Below are 22,757 nucleotides of genomic sequence, written 5' to 3'. Positions count from 1 at the left end.
ATAAAGCATAATATGATATTTTCTCTGAGTTTCTTTGGATTTCCGGCTAGGTGCTGACATCGAGGAAATTCTTAAGATTTAAGAAACACAGGAAGCGATTTGAGTATAACTGTGACAACTGCTATCGGAAAGCACAATTTAGTGTTATCAAATTGATGATGACGACTAAAGACTGGAATATATTTTCTAAAGTCTCTTATAGCTTTTAAAATTTTGTACTTACTTGCATTGGTGCATGTAAAAACGCGTTATCGTTATCATCCAACCTTTGCATTGGGTTTTTTCTTGACATACCTAAACCATAACATATGTATGTTACTCACAATACAAATAATTTATTATATTGAATAAATTTTATTGTATTTCAAATGTTAACCATTTTACGTATATATATAACTTTTTTAAATGGAAACACATTTAATAAACGCTTATATAAGGGCCAAGGATATTGTATAATTAAACGATAAACGTAAAATATGTTGGGCACAAGTTAATATCAATTACAATTAAATTTACTAAGCAAGCTCAACATATTAAGGATTTATTTCAAAGAAAAACAGTTTCAATAACAATTAAACCAAAGTCTATTAATAAAGAAATTTCAATAAACAAATGGATGGAAAAATTCATTCAATTTGCTTTTCTTAGTTATTTTACGAAAAATCTCAATATTGAGAGAGATGGGACCAATTAGAGGAGGCCTATTATCTATAAAACTCCCTTCGAAAAAATACTTAAATTTAAATAATAAATTTTAAATGTAACTTTGTTTGATGGATTAATGTTCCAAGGAATAAATGAAGCTTAATTAATATACATTAATTAGTTATCTCTATATTTATATAGACATTTTTTGTTCATTATTTTTTTAGCAGAAATTATAATTTTATAAGTTTAATATAATATCTATTAACAGTCTGGTAGCTTATTGACGTATTTGGGTTATTTAATATGTTAAACATTGAGGCTTTGGCCTTGATTTCCAGGGAAACGTAAAGACTACTGATGTTTTTACTGCTTTTCTCAAACCGATATTTAATCGGTCATATAGATATTTTTATTACCTGACTCCAATCTTAACTCTTCACAAGAAGAATTGGGAGTTAATGACATAGCACTTCCGGGTGTCAAACTGGCAGAATCCCTGGGTTCGGGGTTGGGTAAACCTGGAGCGGATGGAGATGATCCAGTGAGTGCGACAGCACCTACCATAGCCCCCGCTGCAACCGCTGCCACGCCTCCAATTGTAGAAGTCGGCCATTGTGCTTTTTCCCATCTATAAAAAGTTGTTTTTTAGTTCTATCGAATATAACCTAATATAGAAAGATATCCATTTAAAAAAAATGCTGGGCTTTGACTAGCATAAGAATTAATTAATCTCAGAATAATCAGAACTCCTAAGACTATGACGCATACACACATACGCAACACAAATACAATCAAATGCCACGCGGACACTAAGCCCTGTAATGCCCCCGTTTGTCAGAAAAGTATTGAATATTTATATACGGAAGAAAAATACGTTGTAAATCGTACTATGCGATAAAATCTCGGTATGGGTTATTTCTATGAGCGTAGTTAACTTCCAATTAAACTGTGACAAGACACAAGTTTGCGCGTTCGAAGACACTCGCTATAAAGGCCTGTATTCACCACTTTGATTAGTGCGAGTGCAAGAGATTAGTGCAATTGATTAGTAGAAAACAAGTGTGGACGGCTACTGATTAGTTGTCTACGTAGTAAAGTGATTAGTAGCGTTTTCTATTTTTTTAGTGACATCGCTTGCGCCCTCTCTACCCCCTCACTCGCATCATGTCTGTCAAATCAGATTTTATTCTTTAGTAGTATATTCGATGGACTCTTCGGTCAACGTGAGAGCAAAGTAATATTCCGTATCTTCAGCTGCCAATTCCTTAAAGAGTTGGTAGCTTGCGCCATGAATGGGTCCTCTATTAATCCATTTACGAACCCATACTTTTCAAGTTCAGCTTCCAAAACTTCTTCAGTTTCAGATAGCACCGCGTTTAATTCTTCTTTCAGTACCTCTTTCAATTGCAAGCTCGCTTCTCGATGTTCATCCATACTTGCTGATTGACAGCTACTAAAGACTATTGAATTTACTGAACAGAGCCTCTAAACAATAATTGGACACTACTTGCACTACACACCTGCACTAATCACTCGCAATAATCACAAAAATGAGTGAATACAGGCCTTAAGACTCAGCTAGCATTGGAATACTGGGCATTGACATATCGAATGACGTTCAGTTTTGCGGTCTTTTGGATGGAAAAACTTAGCCTCTAAGAACCTTGGTGTGCTCAGTAAAAGCTCCTTCCACTTGAACGTTTTCAACGAAGAGCGATACAAATCGTCGTCGACCAGTCTCTTTCCGAGTGGTTTGATCCCTTAGCGTAGGGTATCTGGGGTATCTCTGCATCTTGTACCGCATTTACCATGGAGAGTGTTCAGAGGAGTTGTTAAGAGTTTCATTATCGGACGTTAAGGCAAAGAGAGAATACAAAATACCATGCGTATCAGCCAGACGACCGTCGTTCCACAACTGAGCGTTTTTTAAGGCAGTTTTTGCTACGCACCACCACTATGTGGAACCAGATGCCCACAGTAGTATTTGCGAACCAATTCGACTTAGGGACCTTCAAGAAAAGAGTGTACCAAAGGCCGGCAACGTACTTGCGAGTGAACAGTACGACGTACTGACCTGTAAACATTGCCAGAAGGCTCGCAACTACGTAAATGACAAATCTTTACATAATCACCGTAAACAAAAATGGGCCCTTTTTTAATTCGCGTTAAAACGAAAACAGGTTTGTTTCGCTATTAAATAAATAAATTCTTAACTTCGTTATTGCATTAACAGTAAATCAACTTAGTTTTAATTTCTAAAGTGTGAAGTCGTGAAGTATAATTATTGTTCAGAGAATGTGATAATTATTCGTTAATTCTGCATTTTTTATTTGGCTCGTAAACGTTGCCAGTTTGTAAAGTAATAACCTTTTGGGACTGGGCCTTTTCGGGATTCCGGATTATTATTCCGGGATTATTAGTTTCTTTCTTATAGGTAGCATTTCACGAATTAAGAATACGAAATTCCACTTGTATGACCTCGACGACCGTCGTTCCACAACTGAGCGTTTCTTAAGGCAGTTTTTGCCGCGCACCACAACGATGTGGAACTGCCCACTGAAGTATTTCCGAACGAATTCAACTTAGGGTTGTTCAACAATAAAGCGTACCAATTCTAAAAAGACCGACAAGTATTCACAAGCCCTCAACAATACACACGCTTTCATCACGATTGTTATCCTTCAGAGTACTAGCGAGTGTCAAATGTGCACGCTCAGGCCCTGACAAAGGTATCTTTTACAAATCCCAAATTGTAATAAAATATGTGCTTTTAAGAATTATACTCCATTGGTGCTATTGGTTATATGGTTTGAACTTACGACATGGATGAGATTCTCTCACTGAAGCCATTAGACCAACAATGCGTATATCTTAAAAGCTTAGCTGCCATTCATATATATGTATATGTGTATGTAAATATATATATATAATCCCTCATCAAAATTTATTAAACTAAAATTATGTATTACGAACAACCAAGTCGGTGAATTCATTCAGTTAAGGGACATTCTGACACTAGTAATTTTATATTACGTAATAAGCTAACCTAACAACATCTTATACTGACCATTTCAATATTAAACATATAAAAAATTATATTCTAAGTTTAGTCTGCTAGAAGTGCATTGGAGTTTTGATGATCGGTCAGTCAGTGAATGACAAAATTCGGAACTTTGACTAGTTATTTGTAAAGTACTGGTTCAAATTGAATGAAATTTGAAATATACCGGGTAAATACAACGAAGTTATAATGTGGTGGGCCTGAACTGCTTCGAGCGAAGGATGGTACAGCTGTGTCGCTTTTTTGTTCGACTTGACGGGCGTAATGACAAGCCCAGTTTTTCAATATTCGAATATTGCATTATCAGTAAGTAATTCATAATTGATATAAGAGTAGGTGCAAAAGTAGTATTTATAAATTTTTATTAAGTAAAAGATAAATGAAACTAAATATAGAAATAAACAGAAAGAACGATAGTCACGTTAATTACTTACTTAAAAGCAGACTTTACTCTAGTCCAATTTGACACTTTTGACTTTTCTACTTCTTTAGGAAAAACACCATCCGATCTCCTCCTGAGAGGCATCCCCAGCGGCGCATCACTATCTTCACCACCTGCTGATCTGGATCGTTGTTTTCTCAACAATGATCCACCAAATCTTCCATGACTCTTCCACTTCGACCCAGATCTTTTCATCGTTCGCCCTAAAATGGAGTCGAACAGTGCCTGGCCATACTCGCATTCTAGTTCTGCGTCCAATGCCTCATTTATGAGTTCTATTTCTCTACTTTCATTCTTTAAGTTCTCATTCTCTTGATCTATCCGTTTATATGCATTGTGCAGCCGTATCAGACTGTTAACGTCATTCAATCTTTTGATAATTTTATTGTTTTTCTCCTTTAAGTTTACAAATTGATCCAGAAGTTGTAACAATTTTTCTAAATGATCGAAAGCTTCAAGAGTTTCTTTGGTTCGTTGTGCAATATCTTTTCCACATTTAGAAGCGGGATCATCTTTATCCTTAAGCCTATGTAACATACGATCACAGATTCCTTCGACGTCGGTATCGTCGGGTATACCCCAGGATTCTTCGGGAGTAGGACCGGCAGTGCAAGGCGAGGATCCCTCGGCATCGGATGGAGTTTGTGGGGACTTGACGGTCAACGTGGCGGGAGGTTCACCCCTCCGCCGCTTGTGTAAAGATGTACCGCTAGGGGGAAGGTCTGTTAAGTCCTTTGGCTCTGTAGATATGGCCCTTTCTTCTTTTAAATTGATAACGTCACTGCTTTCCTTTGGTGACGTCATAGCGGATGTCTACGACTATTTATAAATGGAAATAAACGCGTCTGTTAACGTATTGGGCAGGGCCCTACGACTGGAATGTATCGTTGTATGCATCTGATCATTATAATCGCAAGATTCACTTTTCACGTCGATTGATATTTCCACCAACGTTCTAACTAAATCACTCAATAAATCTAGGCACACTATTTCTAAAGATTCACACGCACACACTTTCACGTTCGATGCAACGATGTTTGGAATTTAATAACTATTTTAAACTTCCGCTTTATTACATAATAAGAGATGGAGGCGAATGGGGGCGGGCTTTGAATTATCCGGCGCTAGATGATTAACATTAAACGTACAAAGAACGAAGAAGTGTTTATTTCATAGTAGTAAAGAATTTGTAAGTTGTATTGGAGCAGTCGCCGCCCAAGCGCGCGCGCATATCGTAAGGCGGGCGGCCTGCAGCTCTCTCGCGCGGTTACTACCGAATATTTCCGAAGCGGATATATTTTTAACCTAAATTTCTTCGCTTCATACGCCGGTGAATAATAGATCTTATATAAAAGGCGAAAAAGACGCTAATTATGTGAGATTATTAGTATTATTTATACATACTTTCTTAATGCTTCCGAGCTGAAATCCCATTAACCTACATTTTCAAAATGGAAATAAATGAACGTGTAATGTTACTGGCTCGTTTCAGATTTGTTTACATATCAACATTTATCATTTTTTCAAAGAGTCTGTGTATCTTTGGAATTGTAGCCCCTTAATTGGACCGGCTCTAATGGTTTTGTAAATAATTAAATAAAAAAACGAAGTAGTTCTGGGCCACAACTTAGACGAAAACCTATTAGGTCGTTTCAAGGTCGTCTACTCTTCATTTGCAGAATTTTACACGCTTTTTCGGTACTGTATTTTGACATATATGTTTGTCATTAGTAATGGAATGCTTCTCTGATGATAGAGCTCGAAGGTGGCCGGGAGTAACTAAAACATTTAATCTATGTATAAAAAAAGATAGTCTTGTTGGTTACACTTTTTATCCCTCAAGAACGGCTGAACCGATTTGGCTGAAAATTGCTAAATATCTTAAAACCAGGAGACGGACAAAGGCTACTTTTGATGCTGCTTCCGTGGGAACGTATCAAACAGAAAAACTAAAAAAATATCAATCAAAACATCAGTCAAGCCGTTCATTTGTTAAAAATGATATAACAAAACGCAACTGTATGTAAGTATGGTTAAGTATGAAATGTGGAATAATTTACAATTAAAAGTTTTAAAGTTGATGGGCTGTGTTTCTTTCGAGTTACTATTATCATGCCAATATTATCATTAGCACCAAGAATAACGGTATATAAAGAGGTTATATATGTTATAATTATAACTGGCCACGTTATTTCAATGAGTTGTAAAATATTCTTTCAGGCGAAAACTAAATTTTGTAATGTCAACGTGTTAGAGTTTTTTTTATATTTTATTTTATTTTTTATTTATTTTTTAATCGAAATTTTATAACAACCAAAATGTTTTGAAGACTGCCGATTAATTTGTGGTAAGTAAATGTTAGGTTTTTAAATTAATTTTGTCTCAATATAAATAAGCAATTAGTATTGTGTGGTCACGCAATATAGCGAGGAAATGGTGCCAGCATAAAAGGTACACTGCCACAGGAGCCAAACTTTTTAAATTTGTTTTAATTTTATATTTGTCAATGTTTAATTATTATTATTATTACTGTGTAGGATAAGGAAGTTGTAATTACTGTATGTATGTGTCTTGGAAATAAGTATAACTGTAATAATTACCAATTATGTCTGTTTATTCATATGTTTGTTTATTTAATATTTAGTAATAAAGTAGAATCACTGCGGTCGTTTCACTAAAATAGTATACTAGTCTTAACCCACCTTATCACCCCGAAAATATTTAAAGTTCAAATGTGTCTTTATCATATATATATATATATCAAAAACGCAGCCATCTGAAGCAACTTGGTAGTATCAGGTGTTTGTGGGCAAGCGGTGATTTCTCAAATAATAATTAGCCGACCTTGTCTTACCTGCATGATCTGCATCTAAATCAAAATCTCAAACACCAGAATAATGTTTTTTCTTATACTCGTGATTTTTAATAATTAGAATTTAATTTAATTTCAACACAACATTGAAGGTAATGTCAGGGCTCAGTACCGACGGCATGGAGCCCGAAAACGTAAACAACATAGAAAACAAGATAAACGATGATGTCAAGTCGTTCTTACTTAAGCGAAGCGATCATGACCTGCCTCGATACACTGCTAGAATAAGGACCTACCTGGATGTTAAAAGAAAGTAAGCAAGCCTCTAGACTTTAGTTTTTTTTATAGAACAGAGGGCAAACGGGCAGGAGGCTCACTGATGTTAAGTGATACTGTCGCCTATGGCCTCTCGATGCCAGAGTGATTGACGGCCTTTTAATAATTGATAGTTTATCTTCGACATCCGTTGGTTTAATTTAATGAAATTAATTTATGTCCAGGAAATACTATGGAGTTGTTTTGTAATGTTTTAGGCGACAGCGGGCGAATGAGGCGCGACGCAATACTGAGAATGAAAAAACAAAAAAGAAAACTGAGACTGAGTCAAAAGAGGACACGTGAGTATATTTTTCTTTTCAATTTACAAATTTTCGTATGATTGAATAAATCCTTGAACCAAGATTGATGCGTTACAAATCTTGACCGATGGTTCAACTGAAAGTTGTTGTCTATATAAGGATATTGACAACTTACAGTCAAGGCAATATCAAATTTTCCAGTTTTGATAAAAGCAAAGTATTAAAAAGCTATGGAAGGAATATGTTGTGCAATTCTTGAGTGGATCATCCTTTTCTTGTTAATTTATTTCGATACAGCTAAGTTAAATTATATATGAAAAAAAACAGTTATGCTAATGATGTAGCCAAAGATGGAAAACATACAAAAAGATTGATTTACGAACTTAATAGGGAAATAATTTATTCATTTCAGAGTTCCTTTCTTTTAATAGTAAATGTTCATTTATTTTAATAGTAAATTCACACACGTATATCGTTTTTACACATACATATTTAATGTTTGTTTCTAAAGATATGAAGCTCATAAACAGTGCGTACATTTTAAATATAGGTGTTTCGATTATTTTGTTGATTTTAATTTGTTTCTTTCAGCGCCTTTTTAAGTAACGATGACGATCGTGTCAGCAGGTATGAATAATTATAAAACACCTACCTTGCCATTTAGTTATGTAATTGAGTATTTGCCTTGTCTTTGCGCAGGAGTCGCCGTGATAATGAAGAACGCGCCCGCCCTGTGTCACGTGGGCAGGAGCCCGCAGACCGTTGTTGCCGGCGCAGGCGCCGACGGAGATCGTGTGTAAGATTTAAAGGAATCTACAAAGTATATTATTACTACATAGAACATTATAGCGTTATATTATGTGTTTATATATTCATATCAAGTAGCTGGAATTTATGAGCTACTTAAATGAACATTGGTACAGATCAAATATAGAAGTATGCTGTTCATTAAAAGAAGAAGACGATACCAAGCTTAGTTAAAAAAAAGAGAAACAATATTTACCATGTTGAAATAGTCCTTGCCGGATTTTTTTACTTCCTGGCACGTTAGTAAGATCCAGTATATTAGAAGCGCAAAAGTCGTTTTTAGATCATTTACTTAGTATCTCCACGAATATCAAGCATTCAAAACTAACTATTAACAGTGTTACTTTGGTAATTTATATTTATATGTATGTATAGTGTCGAAGGCGCAGACGACCTCGCCGCCGCAGTTGCAGAAAGCGTCGCCGTCGCAGTTGTAGTCGGCGCCGCCGCCGCCGCCGTCGTCGCAGCTGTAGCCGCCGCCGGCGCAGACGAAGCTGTCGACGAAGAAGACGCAAGAACCGCCGCTGTGGATGTCGTCGTTAAGCCCGGATGTTATCCACTTGTAACCGATTTTTGGAGCGTTTAATTTTATGAATAAAATATTGATGTCCGCTTACTTGGCATTTCAATTGTACACGTCTAATAATGCATTAATTTAGAAATAACTGTAATCTGGGTACCAAAAACTCATAACTCTAAACTCAAAATATCTTTATTCATATAGGTTAAAACTTACGAACGTCAAAAAGAAGTTAAATTAATTGTAAATTTACATTTACTACCAGTTCGCAAGTCAAGGGCGTAGAGCGGGCAAGAAGAGCTGGCAAGAAACTTTCCGCCACTCTTTTTAATCGCCAAGTATTGAGTCATACAAATTGTTTGAACTGGAGCAAATTCGTCAAATTTATAAAAAGCTTTATTGATTAATTTACGTTTAACGAGGGCTTTAAATTTATTTTTATTATTTAGTGATAATTCTCTCATGTCCCTTGAGAGTTTGTTGTAAAAACGAATTCAATTTCCATATAAGGAGTGGTTTATCTTCTGGAGCCTGGTTAGTCGAACACTCAAATTAGTTCTATTTTGCGTATTATACTGCTGAAAGTCACCATTTCTTTTAGTTACTAGAGTTACTAGAACTAAAAGTCTTCTATATGTACCTACGGCTCGCTTATCTGCTACTTTTAATGGTACAGTGAATCTCGCTCTTACAACTTGATTACTGACATTGATGAAAACAACAGTCTTACGGTAATTTTGTTTATCATGCTCTTAATGAGGTTAAATTTTCATTTAGTTTTAGTTATTATTGATATTATATTGTTGTTGCTTGTTTAATTTCTTTCCTTGCTAGCTTGCTTATGTTCTAATATAATTGATGTGTTATGTAGGTGTATAAAATTTTTGATGTCATATTTTCCTGTACAATTTTATGCATACACATTGTTTTAGAACTTATAAATAAATAAACAAGGATTTTGTAATATCACACCTAGGTTTGTTTTGTTTATTCTATTACAATTTCCTACATCAATACCGGCATACACTACAAGAAACTCATAAAACTCTTTAAAAAAATGCCTCGTCTAAGCAAAAATATGTAAAAGTTTGTATATATGTAATATTGTAACTGGCCTCATCACAATTTAAATTTACTTATGGAAGTAAGCATTTTTCATTCAAATAAATTTTTATAATGTCAGTGTGTTAAATTTTTTTCTATTTTATTTTATTTTTATTTATTTTTTAAACGAGATTTATAAACAAACCAAGAATGTTCTGAAGACCGCCGAATAATTTGTGGTAAGTTTAGAGTTAGGATTTAGAACTTCAGTGAATCTTATATTTGAAAGTTCAATCGCTTGTATTTTTATTTCAATAATCTCTGTGATGCCCCAATGGGGCACTGACGAGTAGGAATGTCTGCCTTTTTAAATTTAATGACTTGGAATAAGTGATTCATGTATCTTATATTCCATAATAAACATATTTTATTATTATTTACGAACAAATAAGCTATCAATTAGCTATTAACCTTATTATCCTTACTGAACTGACAACCCGGTAAGAGAAAACCCTATAGACCTATGTTGGTGAGATGGAGTTGTCCCTTGAAACAGATTCGAAGTTGGACGCAAAAAGCACTAAATAGATTGTGATGGCGAAGTGTACTTGAGGGCGCTAAGACCCACAAGGGGCTCTATAGCCATAAAACTTATTATAAATATTAAGCCAAATTACTAACGACAATTTTATATACTATATATATTGTGAAGGAAAGACTTTGAAGCAAATTAATTAATTAATTGTACAGTGTTTTGACTTATGTGTCGGAATTTTAACCCAAACGGAACTTGATATTGTAATTTATGCATTATGCATATTTATTATTACAGGTAATGTCAGGGCTTAATAGCAGCGGCATGGAGCCAGAAGAGCCAAACAGCAAAGAAAAGAAGATAAATGATGAAGTTATATCCTTTTTACTAAAGCGCAGTGAACATGATATACCCCAATACTCTGCTCGAATAAAGACTTACCTAGATGTTAAAAGAAGGTAAGCTGGACCAGTGTTTTACAAGGGGGCCCTTGCCCCACAAGGGGAAATTCGACATTTTTTCATTATATTTTTTATTTTCCTAGTAATTTCCTCCTAAAAGGGAAAAAAATAACGTTAATGGTTTTTTAAAAGTAATAGTTATGTATGTTGAATTGGGGGCGGTGTTTTGTCACAAGAATTTTAGTCAGGCTAAGGTGTGTAATTTTTAGGCGCCAGCGAGCGAATGAGGCACGACGCAATACTGAGAATGAAAAATCGAAGAAGAAAACTGAAGACACAAAAGACGTAAACGCAGAGGACAAGTGAGTATATTTTTTCTAGTTCTTGTTAGATGGGGTTTTAACTGATAAGAAAAATTCTTATATGAATGAACTCTACATAATACGAGTATAATATGTCAGGGATGTTACGATCGAGTCAATGGGCCGTGATTTTTTTGCTTTGGTTAATTGAGATTCCTTCTATTACTTTTAAGAATCATAATTTATTTTGATTTGTTTTTAATTAATTATTTCATAGTTTGAAATCATTATTGAACGGATGAAAGTACGAATATTGTAACGACCAATCATAACAAATCTGATTGAGTATTCATTCGAGCATTGTGGTTATGAGAGATTGGACCGAGCTGGGTCTAATAGATTGTGATTAAAAGTGGGATCGGTGCCCTGAACCACGTAAACCCGTTATAATTTAAGCTAAAGTATTATTTGTAGTGTTAAAAGGAATAAGTAAATAATAATTCGTGTCCCTTGTGCTTGCACCTTTCCCCTTATAACTAAATAAAAATTATGTACCACAAAGAACGGTTCGGTGGCCGTCGATACACAATCTTATACTAGAATAATAAGTCTTGAGTACATTCCTCGTTGCAATATCTTCTTACCTGGAAGAAAGGCACACAATATTATCAGCCGTAAGGATTTTGAGAAATTCCATTAGTTTGGGAACAAAGAGAGGTTAGACTGATGCTAATACTTTGCCTCACGATAGTCCTCAAAAACGCACTAAACACTCACTATAAAATTCTAAATAGTGGACTCAACTATTATCAATTATAATTAACAATTTTTTTCTGCATTTTTAAACTTTTTGTGCATTTGAAGTCTGCTTAAGTTTTTTTTAAAAATTTGGTTGGTCTCTAAAACATACTAATTTTGAGTACGTCAATATATGTTACATATAATCGCGCATTATATTAACCTTGTTTTTTAATTTAGACCATTAAAAAAATAATTAGCCACTTCTTAAAAGCTCCTTTAGTTTTCAGCAAATTTTCATTATTTGTGAGTCTTAATATCAATTCCTATATTCCAGCGCCTTTTTGGGTAACGATGACGATCGCATGAGCAAAAGGTATGTAATAGAGACAAAAATATAACAACTGTATTTATTTGTTATGGATTAATTACCTTGTCCTTGGGTAGGAGTCGCCGTGACAAAGGCGAGCGCACCCGTCCCGAGTCACGTGAGCAGGAGCCCACAGACCGTTGTTGTCGGCGAAAGCGCCGTCGGAGATCATGTGTAAGGATTATAGGAATTCACAAATTATTTTGTTAGTAATCAGTCTAGTAACAAGCTGTAGAAATGTACTCTTTAATAGGAATGCCAATTAAGAGTACTATGCAATAAGCTTAGTTTCATAGTAGCCAAATCCGTCAATTTTTATTTACAAGTACGAGTATAGTGATCTACGTATGTTTAGCGTCGTCGACGCAGGCGCAGTTGTAGTCGGCGCCGCCGCCGGCGACGGCGTCGCAGCTGTAGTCGACGCCGCCGGAGAAGAAGCTGTCAACGCAAAAGACGCAAAAACCGCCGCTGTGGATGTCGTTAAGCCCCGATGTTACCTACTTGTAACCGATTTTTGGAGTGTTTAATTTTTATGAATAAATTATTGATGTCCGCTTTCATGATTTTTAACGCCTGATGCATTATTCTTGCAATCATAATAATACTACTTCCGACAGAACTCCCGAATGTCAAGAAGTGTTGAATTTTGACCCACGGAAACATCCGTGCCATGGCTCGTTTATGCAGCTTTTCCTTGGTTTCTTTCACTATTAGAAAATCAGCTCATTGAGAATATTAAACATCGCAGCTTATAACTTCGAACATATTTCAATTACAGGAAAATAACTCTAAAATAAAATATAATGTTTATTTAAAACCAACATAGAACTTTGTTTCATAGGAACAATATAAAACATAAATTGAGCATTGTTCAGATCTAGGGAAAGATACGCTATTTTTTAAACATTGCTCGATTGCCAAGTAAAGAATATTAAAATATCACACTTTGATCATTATCTGATCCAAGGGTTTTCTTTCGAGGTCAGGAACTGTTGTATCTGGATGGGGTCTCCCTATAGGTAGTAGCAACTCCAGTCTCTCGTTGGAAGGTCTCGATAGAAGGTCACGAAGACGCGCATTACAATTTAATGGGGTCGATGTGAGTGCTACTAGTCCACAGTACTGAAATGTTATCAAAACTATAAGGTTATGGGTTCATAATGGTGTCCTCGATACCAATCATTCTTCCAAAGATACTAGACATTAAAGAGGAATTTTAGAAGCCTAATAACGAGTTTCTCATTTTACTTTAAAAAGTAAAAACATCTACGTCTTTATTGCAGACCATTTGTTTGACCTTGTAAATCGGTTGTAAGAAAAATCATCAAAAATTCACTTCAGGCGTATGAAGTTACAGGATTATAAATATATAGACAACGTCAGATAAATTTCATTTCAATAACCGAAACCGATCATAGAACAGAACAGAACCTTACCTTTGTTAGTTAGTTTTTATTTCAAAAGAGTTTAGTTTAATAAACTGTGAAACAAATCTTGAAACAACACAAATTGTGTGGTTATTGTTTGAAAATTACCTTTAGCCAATTATACCTGAATAGCTGTCAGCAATATCCCAGCAGCAATAGCAACACTGATCTCGTTGTAGTAATGCATACGCTTCTTTCCGTCTTCCCTCATTGAGTGGGTCTGCCTGAAAACCAGTATTAACGCCGGTGCATCACATAGGTATGGCTTGGAAGAATTTGTGGCAAACGGTTTTAAATCCGCAACCCATTGTCTAGACATTCTTCTTGCGTAGTTAAGATCCTCTTCTTCTTCCACTATATTCCTTATTGCTTCTTTCACATTTGGGTCCTGAACCACTACAAAGGTCCAGGGTTCCGTATGTGCTCCAGACGGGGCTGTACCTAAAGGGATTTATTAATTATTTTTAATTTATGACTTATAATTACAATAGTATTTTGTCTATGAGCGTTGATTTGTCTTTTCTATGAAATTCTTTATGGCTTTATTATTTTACTCTTTTCTGTGATATTGACAAGATGTTTTCTGTCATGAATTTATAATTCAGATTGTAATACAATAGTTTACTTTTAGTTTTGGTAAATTTATGTAATAAAATGAAATTAAAGAATTTCTTCAAGTTATTTTACAAATTGAAAATAATCGTGTCGTTGCTTATTGTATTGGTAATTTTAATTTTATTAATAAAAAAACAGTCGTATACACAATTTGATGAAAAATCTTGGTATGCTGATGAAAATATTTCCGAAAAGATGTCAGTAGATACACAAGACGTTGATGTAGATGAGATACTGCGATTGAAGGAACACTTAGACAAAATTAACAAGGAACAAGAAATCCACCATAAAGATATGTATATTGTTAATATAACACTTATAATTGTTATTCGAGTCCACGATAAATCATTTTACTTGGAACATCTTTTACAGTCTATGGAGAATGTCAAAGGTATAACTAAAAGCATGATTATATTTTCACTCGATTACTTTGACAATGAAACTTCCGCGATCATCCAGAATACATATTTTACTAAATATATGCAAATATTCTATCCCTACAATATTCAGATGCATCCCCATGTGTTTCCTGGCCCAGATTTTAAATTTTGTAATAAAAATTTTATAAATTGCGACGTCAATGTCAGATATAGAGATCCCGAGAAAACACAACTCAAACATCACTGGTGGTGGACTGTTAGTACTGTATTCGACAGACTTAAAGCCACCAAAGATTATAACGGAAATATGGTTTTTCTAGAAGAGGACCAGTACGTTACTGAAGATTTGATTTTTGTAATAAAGTTATTAGAAAAGACGCTGCCTAATATTTATCCTCAATGGAATATGATAACATTAGGGCCCCGTTTTCCAAGAATAACAGATTATTATGTTAATGATACCCGATTAGACATAGAGTCTTGGGGAAGCAACGATAATATCGCAGTCGTTTTTAACAGAACTCTCTGGGATAAACTTAAGAAACTTTCTAACTTCTTTTGTAGTTTTAACGATTACAGTTGGAGCAACTCTCTAGCTTATATAAGCAAGTATATGGCGAACAAAACATTATTTGTTGCATCTGTGAAAAGCGCAAGAGTGTTTCGATTTGAGAACTGTCAAAACAGCGATGACACGTATTGTCACGAGGTGGAAAAAGTTATCAGAGTTCAGAAATTCGCGAAGCAGGTTTCAAAGTTTTTGTACCCTTTGACAGTCTCATATACATTACACCACTCGTTGAAGAAGCCTCTAAACAAAACTTTGGGCGGATGGACAGATGTTCGAGACCATGAATTATGTATGTCCTATACAAATAGAATCAAACTTTGAGATTGTTGTTGCTGATTTTAATTCATTTATCTTGAGAAAAACCATGCAATAGCGTGATCCAAAGCCATTCTCAACGCGGTTTTATATTTTCATATAATTAGCCTATTTATAATTGTTACTGATCTTACGATTGGTTGACTTGACAATTAGAACAGTAATACCACAAGTAAGGTTTCCGCACATAAAAACTACGCTATCTATATGCAGTATTTTTTGACATGTAATAGACAGTAAATTCTATTTCATCTCCTTTAGTCTAATGTCTAAGAAAAACGTACCAGCAGTTTTAATGATATTTTCTAACACTTCTGGGGGTATTGGCTCCGTACTAAAGCTCCTTACTGTGCGTCGTTTTGCCATGAGATCATAGTACTCTCTGGACCTTTGTATTACTTCTTTTGTGGACATCTGCAAAGGTTTGTAAGGAACATGGAGGGTGTCCTCTGGAATTGCTGATATGAGGTAGTCCGGGTCATCTTCATCGTCTGGTCCTTCTCGGTCTGTGTAAGAAGTTTCTCAATTTTATTCAAATAGTTAAATACGTATATATTCGCTAAAAAATCTAAAAAAACAAGTAACAGTAGTTGAAATTATGTAAAGGCTACGTAAATACCCTGAAGGAAGTGCGAGCAAAGAAGGAAGGAAGCTAATTGCCGGGAAATGTAACAAAAAAGGTGATTGTAGATTTTGTTTATTTTATTTTTGCTCTCAAATGTCACACATGTTTCATCAGATACTTATTTTATAGTAAGGATGTACATGTAGCGCTAACCAGATCCTAGCAACTTCATTATGATCGAGTAGCCCGCAATATTGCAGCACACAACTCACGGACGGCTACTCTTTGTATTAGAAGTCGCATGTGTTTGCGAATGTACATTGTATATACATAATTATGTAGGAATAAAAAATTACACAAAGACATTAACACAAGACTCGATGTATTTTATGGTAGACTTGACCCAAAATTCCAATAATAAAGTTAATTACTCAAATCATTGCCTTTTGAACTTTTCCGATTGTCAAATAAAATAACAGTTGGTATTTGAATAATTTTTATACCGCCTATAAAGTATGACATGCACGCCAGTTCAATTACTAATTTTACATTAGTTTTGATTGACCGTTGTATAATTTTAAATTAAAAAATAATCATCATCATTTTTGTGTTACACAAAAGGTGTACGTATATTTTAATAAACAATATTTCAACTATCACAATGAGGCACATATCATCAATGGCCTTGTTTTGATAACATTCTTATAAACAAATTACATAGAATATAATACCTATACGCACCAACGGCGCCTACCACGAAGATATTTCAAAATACAATTGCGTCTGTCCTGTCAGAGCAATGTTGGCTTTAGCCTGCGATTCTTATGCCTGGGGTTGTTTCAAAGTTTCAAAACCCGGCTGTACACATAATGTGCACATACTGTGGGCAATAAACGTTTGTGCGAACGGTGAAGTAAAATCTTAGGAAAACGGCTTGCCTTAGACCCATTACCCTGATTACCTACATGCATATTAGATGGGCCAACGATCTTAAAACAGATTCAGAAATCTGAGGCCTAGACCTAAAAGGTTGTAGCGCGACTTATTTATTTGTTTTAATTTTAATTGCGATTGCGATTCTTTTGCGATTTAATTGATGATTCTTTGCGTTGGAAGTGCCCATACTCAATTATTATTGAGTAAATAATTTTAATTACAATTACTTATCGGCCCAAAGTAGGTGAGGACAATAATAAACATGCCCCCGCTTATCTATTTAAACTGATAAGACGTAAAAACTATAGTTAAGAAATTTTACCGAGTTATGACCGTTTTTGTTGCCGACTTCAAAAAAGGAGGTTATCAGTTTATATTAACTAGCAATGCCCTGCGATTTCACTCGCGTATCGATATCGTGTTAGTCTAAAGTCTACTAAGTCGCACTAAATATATATTTGTTAACATAAAAGCTTTTTTAGATACGCACTTACATTTATAATCATATAAATATACAGTAATACATATATTTTACTTTAAAACAAATATATAATTAAAGAAACGTTTACGTTCACGGTAATGATGTTACGAATTTAAAAATTGTACAGGTTAGACTATTTAAGTCTTGATTTCAAGTAGGTAATGAAAGAAATTATTTTTAGCTTGATTATTATAAATTGTTAAAAATAAAAATTAATCTGTAATACATATTAGACAAGAGATTTATTTGTAGAACTTCAGTGACTTAGAAACTCCTACACAACAGTTGATGTAATTTTGTTTTGAAGTTCCGACTCCAGATAGGTCTCGAGACACGCAATTGCCCATGGTTAAAACATTATTTTTGTAGATATTGATGCGTTCTATAATACTGTACAACAATTTTTTTATATCATCCAAATGTCCACAGCACACGTGATGATAGATTTTATGGATTATTTTTTCACTTTGGATTTTTGTTTGAAAATGTAATATAGCCTATATCAGTCAGTGAAGATACAGCTGTAGCTTTGTATGAAGACATTACAAATATACATACAAAAGACAAATGTTTCCTCTTTATAATATTAGTATAGGTAATATAAAATTTGTGAGATACATTTCATATGTATTTTTGTATCCACAAATTTGTCGGAAATAAATGTCATGTGGTCCTTAATTTAAATTAGTATATTACTATGTCTAGATATATATGGTTGTTGGATGTTTAACATAGGTAAATAGTGTAGACATGTATTTGAAGTCGGTTTAATTTTGTCGATTTTTGTATGTAATTGATAAATATTTTAATTAAAATACGAAAATACGTGCGGCAAATTGTTTATCGTCACACAGCTGCCTCGCTGTTAAATTAGAAAATTAAAACAATTGTGCCGTAGGTAAAACATGTTTAGGTAATAATCTTTTTACTGCTTTTTTTATTTTTTAAACGAATAAGAAAAAATACAAGAATAGTTTTATAATGATGAAGTGGAAAGGCTTTAGTTCAGGATGATTAAGTTTAAGCATTAGGGCCCTATGTCAGCACGAATTGCTGTGTCAGTGTCTCGGGGTGGACTGCGGTGCGCAGTTGAGAGCTGCCGACCGGCCCGTACTAACAATTAGTTATGCAAAACATTAAATTAATGAAATTTTATTTTCTGAAATTGATTACTTGGCTTGCAATAAAATATATTGTGTAAATCTCAAAATCATGTTCCATAAACATTTTCGTCATAAAATGAATTGAAAGTGTCAAGAATTGGCTATTTTGAATTTTTTTTCTATCGAGTGAAGTTATTTAAATCGTGTGTCGATCGTTCAAAATGGATACATAAACTACTCAACTCCACTATATATTTTTTTCCATTCGTCATACTTCAAGAAACGATGACAAAAATGGAAATAAATAATGAACTTTTTTGGGGTTTGGCGACCGGATAAGTCCTTAAGAATATTTATTTGTTGTTCTCAGAAGAAGTAATTGTACCTGGTCAACTTCATAACCAATTAATATATAATACATGTTGATGGAAATTCTAATATACCATTATATGGCCAATACATCTTTCACGTCCGCGAGGGACTTGAGTTTAGTCTTGACACTAAATTTTATCTTACACTACTAAAATCGAGGGTAGTTTAGTTGTTTTTATTATAACTTGTTTTAAAAAACGTTTTGAAATTTACTAACTTTGTAGGAGCAGTGTTTAACTGTGTCTACCAATAAATATAATATTAGGTCCTTACATATGAAATTGGCCTTTTGTATAGGAGGAAGAATTATTAGATTTTATTTTAAAATAATATATTTAATTAAACAAAGTATGTATTGCTATCTATACACTTTTGTCTTGTGTATAGGTCGTTCATTGATCCCTGGGAATCAATAAAATCTTTGAAGATGGTTTCGACTGCCCCATCAGAGTTAAATTTTTAACAGAAGTTATCCAAATTAGGAATAAATAGTTGATCTGTTGGAGCAATGTTCGGGGAGTACACTGAATGTCTTATAGATTCCTATTGAAGCTCATCTAATTTGGTTGCAGTGTGTAGTCTAGCGTTGTCGTGAAGCACCAGTGGCCTAGGGTGATTAATCAGCCTTGGTTGTTTATAAGCTAGCTTCTCCAACATGCTTTGCATTTGCTGATATTAGGTAATGATTAGATTTAAAATCCCTTCATTATTATGCGTTTGTCGATTAGCTTCACTCAAATCGTGAGGTACCCACCTTTTCAATTTGCTTCAAGTCCTTCAAGTCTCTGGCCGCCCACGGGGCTTCTTCTGCAGGAAACGTTGGAACCAAAAATCCACTGTGCCTTCCTTTACGACACCGCCGCCATACACATTAATCCTTTCAGCCGTTTCTGCACCACTGGTGCGACACTAGAACTGGTACTCGCACTCGCTGGTTTGCAAAAACATATGCACGACGTAAACAGATGTAAAAAATAGCATTTGGAAATTCCTAACCAAACATATCAAATGACTGTTGCTGTGTTATCTCATGCATAGTCTACGTTTATTGTTGTTATTTCCGTTTCATGGTGTTCTGCAGTATGGACCACTTTTGGGTAAAGGCCTCATCCTGAACTTTCTATTTGGATGTATGTCTTCCCAGAAACGTTAACTATGTCGTCAGCCCATCGCTTTTGTGGTCTTCCCACGTTTCTATTTCCTGGAGATCTCCTCCGGCTTCGGCGTTCCATCATTTATCTGTACACACATCTCGTAATAAGGCCTGACCAATTCGATTTAAGCTGTAAGGCTTGAGTTACCGCGTCGTTGGCTCCAACACCTTCCAAAACCTTGTGAGCAGCATGTCTATATCCCAATCGACGCCACTCACTAAATATAAATTTTACAAACGGACTCAGTAATCTCTAACGAGTACTGAAGCTGTTGTTTATTTATTTTATTTTATATTGTAGAGTACCTACAATACAACCACATATTGGGAAACAAACATTCACTATCATAGCTTCCCATAAGTATATCCTAATATATTATTTGTAATTTGTGGTCAGTTATATTATACAGCAATCGTAAATTATGCAATTATGTAATGGGTATTAGGAATGCGTGATATATGATATATTAGAATAATATTATTCATTGTATGCCGCAAATATTTCCGTTATAGGAAAACTATTCGTTTACTCTTTCAAGATTTTTTATTCTAAGTAATGCCCTCCAGCTTTTTCCAAATGCCTCGGTCCATGGCTTTCTTTCTGCTGTCCACCTTTTTTGCGGCGTCTTCTTCTCCTTCTTCGCCTTGGTCTTTTCCATACAGTTGTCTTTAAAGTCCACCGTTTATCTGTACATCTTGCAATATATATATATATATATATATCTGTATTTCAAGATAGGGAATTTATATCATAGTCGAATTAATGAAGTGTTCTGTCATTCATAAATGTCTGCAGCCAAGTAATCATTATTTTATTAACATATTTTTTTCAATAATGTAAAAAAAAAACGTTTAAACATACTACAGTCAAATTACAGTAGATTACATTGTGTTTTATGTGCACGCAATTTTTTGGTATTCAGCCACGCGAATAATTTATACAGAACAGTTTCACTACTTAAATAATGTTGCTACTTCAGATAAAAATTTCCTAAGTTCAGAGGAGTTTAGTTATATATCTTCCTTCCCGATGTTGTCTCTATTGCCTTCAAAACTTAAAAGGAAATATGGTATATAATTATGGCTCAGATTTATTAAAAAATATTTATTTCAAGCTACTACGAGTATAACCGGATTATAGAATTGTCTATTGCAATAGCGGAAAGGCCCTTACATGGGTCTTTGCAATAGACTACATGTTTCAATTTTATGATTTCAAGCATTACGTCACGCTATTTTTGGAGATTCGTCCTGTTTAGTTTTGTCTCAACAACTATGTTTAATATGTATTTTTGCACTTCTTGTATATTATGTGCAACGAAGTGTTAATAAATAAATAAATAAATGAATAACGCGACATTGAATCCCCGCCCCGTATCGTAACGTTTTACAAAAAGTCATTTCATATTTATAATATTTTGGACAATATTGTAATTAACACAATAATAGCCATATCGACTTATGACTACTTAAACAAATAAATTATTATGATACATATTTTACGAAACACAAAACAGGCTTCAAGGTCTCGATGTATAAGAAAATAAAAATAATACTCGAGCCTGACACCGGTCTGACAAAAAAGCCTGTGCTAAGTCCGAATTATGATTTACCCTTGGAGAGTTGAAACATTCTTATATTATAAATTAATTTTCGAGGAGATACTGAACCTTTTCTCGCAGAATAAACATTTGGAACTTTCTTGGTATCGCCAATTCTATTTTCGAGCACATGCAGTCTATTTTTGTGGAACACTGTGAAGGCGATAAAAATCGCCGCCAAAACACTATACACTAAAAAACAATGGCTTTCTAATGCCCAAACTGTCACTGATATCGCATTCATTTCGCGCCCTTTTCGTAACTGACATATGACAGTTTCTTTTTTCGCGCGCAATTTAATTGATATAAAAACACATGTGTTCGGAAACAATTCGCGTGGTAGACTAGTCCAGAGATTGCTCGTCTGCTATCGTATATAATTATGTTGCAAGCTATAATTAACTTTATTATCTTTAATATAAAGTATAATGTGGGATTGTACCAACGTTGCACTGAGAATATGCGATACGATTGTTTGGCCTTGACTACAAGATATGGCTTCCTATCAGGGTAAAAGCCGGAAGTCTATAGTGATGATATAAATATGAAAAAAATATACTTCATCATCAAAGTATTACCGAGCTACACTTCATACTGAATCTTTTGTTATAATTTTTCATTTATGTTGAATGAGTGAAAAAAACCAAACATTGTTGTTTAATAAACGATAACTACTAACGTAGTATTACATCGAAATTAATTTGAGGTGAAGCCACAGTAAATACTTTATTTAAAAACCAGGATTTTTGTAATAGTTTCAAGAAAAACGCAAAACATTAATTTTAGTATAAAAATTTTAAACTTCAATTGACGTCACAGTCATTAACTGAAAGTTAACAGATATATAAGGATGCCAAAACTAGCTATATTCGGGCCTGAAATTTACCGATTGTAATATTTAACGCCATCTCTAGAACTTGACCACCCATCATCAAGAGAAGAGCGTACCAATTCTTGAAAGGTCGCCAGACTTGACAGCT

The 22,757-nt window shown here is 34.4% G+C and overlaps 2 protein-coding genes and 2 long non-coding RNA genes across 6 annotated transcripts in view; 2 read left to right on the top strand and 2 right to left on the bottom strand.

The window, feature by feature from the left end:
- LOC123708247 overlaps positions 1-5,402 on the bottom strand; it is a 35,067-nt gene extending 29,665 nt beyond the window's left edge. Inside the window, exons 1-3 of the mRNA XM_045658862.1 lie at positions 4,144-5,402; positions 1,065-1,276; positions 224-294 (exon numbers count right to left, since the gene is read on the bottom strand). Coding sequence (XP_045514818.1) covers positions 224-294; positions 1,065-1,276; positions 4,144-4,955 — 1,095 coding nt within the window. The 5' untranslated portion in view covers positions 4,956-5,402. The remainder of the gene's footprint in view (positions 1-223; positions 295-1,064; positions 1,277-4,143) is intronic.
- Positions 5,403-6,354: 952 nt separating this feature from the next.
- LOC123708251 lies at positions 6,355-8,964 on the top strand. 2 transcript variants are annotated; one of them, XR_006753580.1, is made up of 6 exons: positions 6,355-6,498; positions 7,116-7,276; positions 7,497-7,580; positions 8,133-8,168; positions 8,241-8,337; positions 8,724-8,964. It is a non-coding gene; the product is annotated as an uncharacterized LOC123708251 (long non-coding RNA). The 2 variants fall into 2 exon arrangements; XR_006753581.1 differs by lacking the exon at positions 8,133-8,168.
- Positions 8,965-10,014: 1,050 nt separating this feature from the next.
- On the top strand, positions 10,015-12,814 carry LOC123708560. Its single transcript, XR_006753623.1, has 6 exons — positions 10,015-10,151; positions 10,745-10,905; positions 11,118-11,210; positions 12,226-12,264; positions 12,336-12,432; positions 12,614-12,814. It is a non-coding gene; the product is annotated as an uncharacterized LOC123708560 (long non-coding RNA).
- A 257-nt stretch (positions 12,815-13,071) lies between these two features.
- On the bottom strand, positions 13,072-22,108 carry LOC123708931 (iodotyrosine deiodinase 1). 2 transcript variants are annotated; one of them, XM_045659952.1, is made up of 4 exons: positions 21,847-22,108; positions 15,851-16,072; positions 13,855-14,126; positions 13,072-13,380 (listed from the first exon to the last, which is right to left on the bottom strand). In XM_045659952.1, exons 1-4 carry the CDS (start codon positions 22,019-22,021, stop codon positions 13,198-13,200), a joined length of 852 nt encoding a protein of 283 aa, XP_045515908.1. In that variant the 5' UTR covers positions 22,022-22,108; the 3' UTR covers positions 13,072-13,197. The 2 variants fall into 2 exon arrangements, with proteins under 2 accessions (XP_045515908.1, XP_045515907.1); XM_045659951.1 differs by having other exon boundaries at positions 13,076-13,380; positions 13,810-14,126.
- Positions 22,109-22,757: the final 649 nt, after the last annotated feature.

The sequence above is a fragment of the Pieris brassicae genome, chromosome 4 (genome assembly GCF_905147105.1).
Source record: "Pieris brassicae chromosome 4, ilPieBrab1.1, whole genome shotgun sequence".
In the NCBI taxonomy this organism is placed as follows: Eukaryota; Metazoa; Arthropoda; class Insecta; order Lepidoptera; family Pieridae; genus Pieris; species Pieris brassicae.
Note: the sequence above shows the minus strand (reverse complement) of the source record. Positions and strands in the feature narration are given on the sequence as shown.

Excerpts from the sequence above, each read along its gene's own strand:
- LOC123708931 (XM_045659951.1), bottom strand. The coding sequence starts at position 22,021 with ATGAATGCGATATCAGTGACAGTTTGGGCATTAGAAAGCCATTGTTTT. Across the intron at positions 14,127-15,850 it reads AAATATCATTAAAACTGCTG|GTACAGCCCCGTCTGGAGCA; the intron begins GTACGTTTTTCT and ends AAATCCCTTTAG. Across the intron at positions 13,381-13,809 it reads TATTGCTGACAGCTATTCAG|TACTGTGGACTAGTAGCACT; the intron begins GTATAATTGGCT and ends ATAACATTTCAG.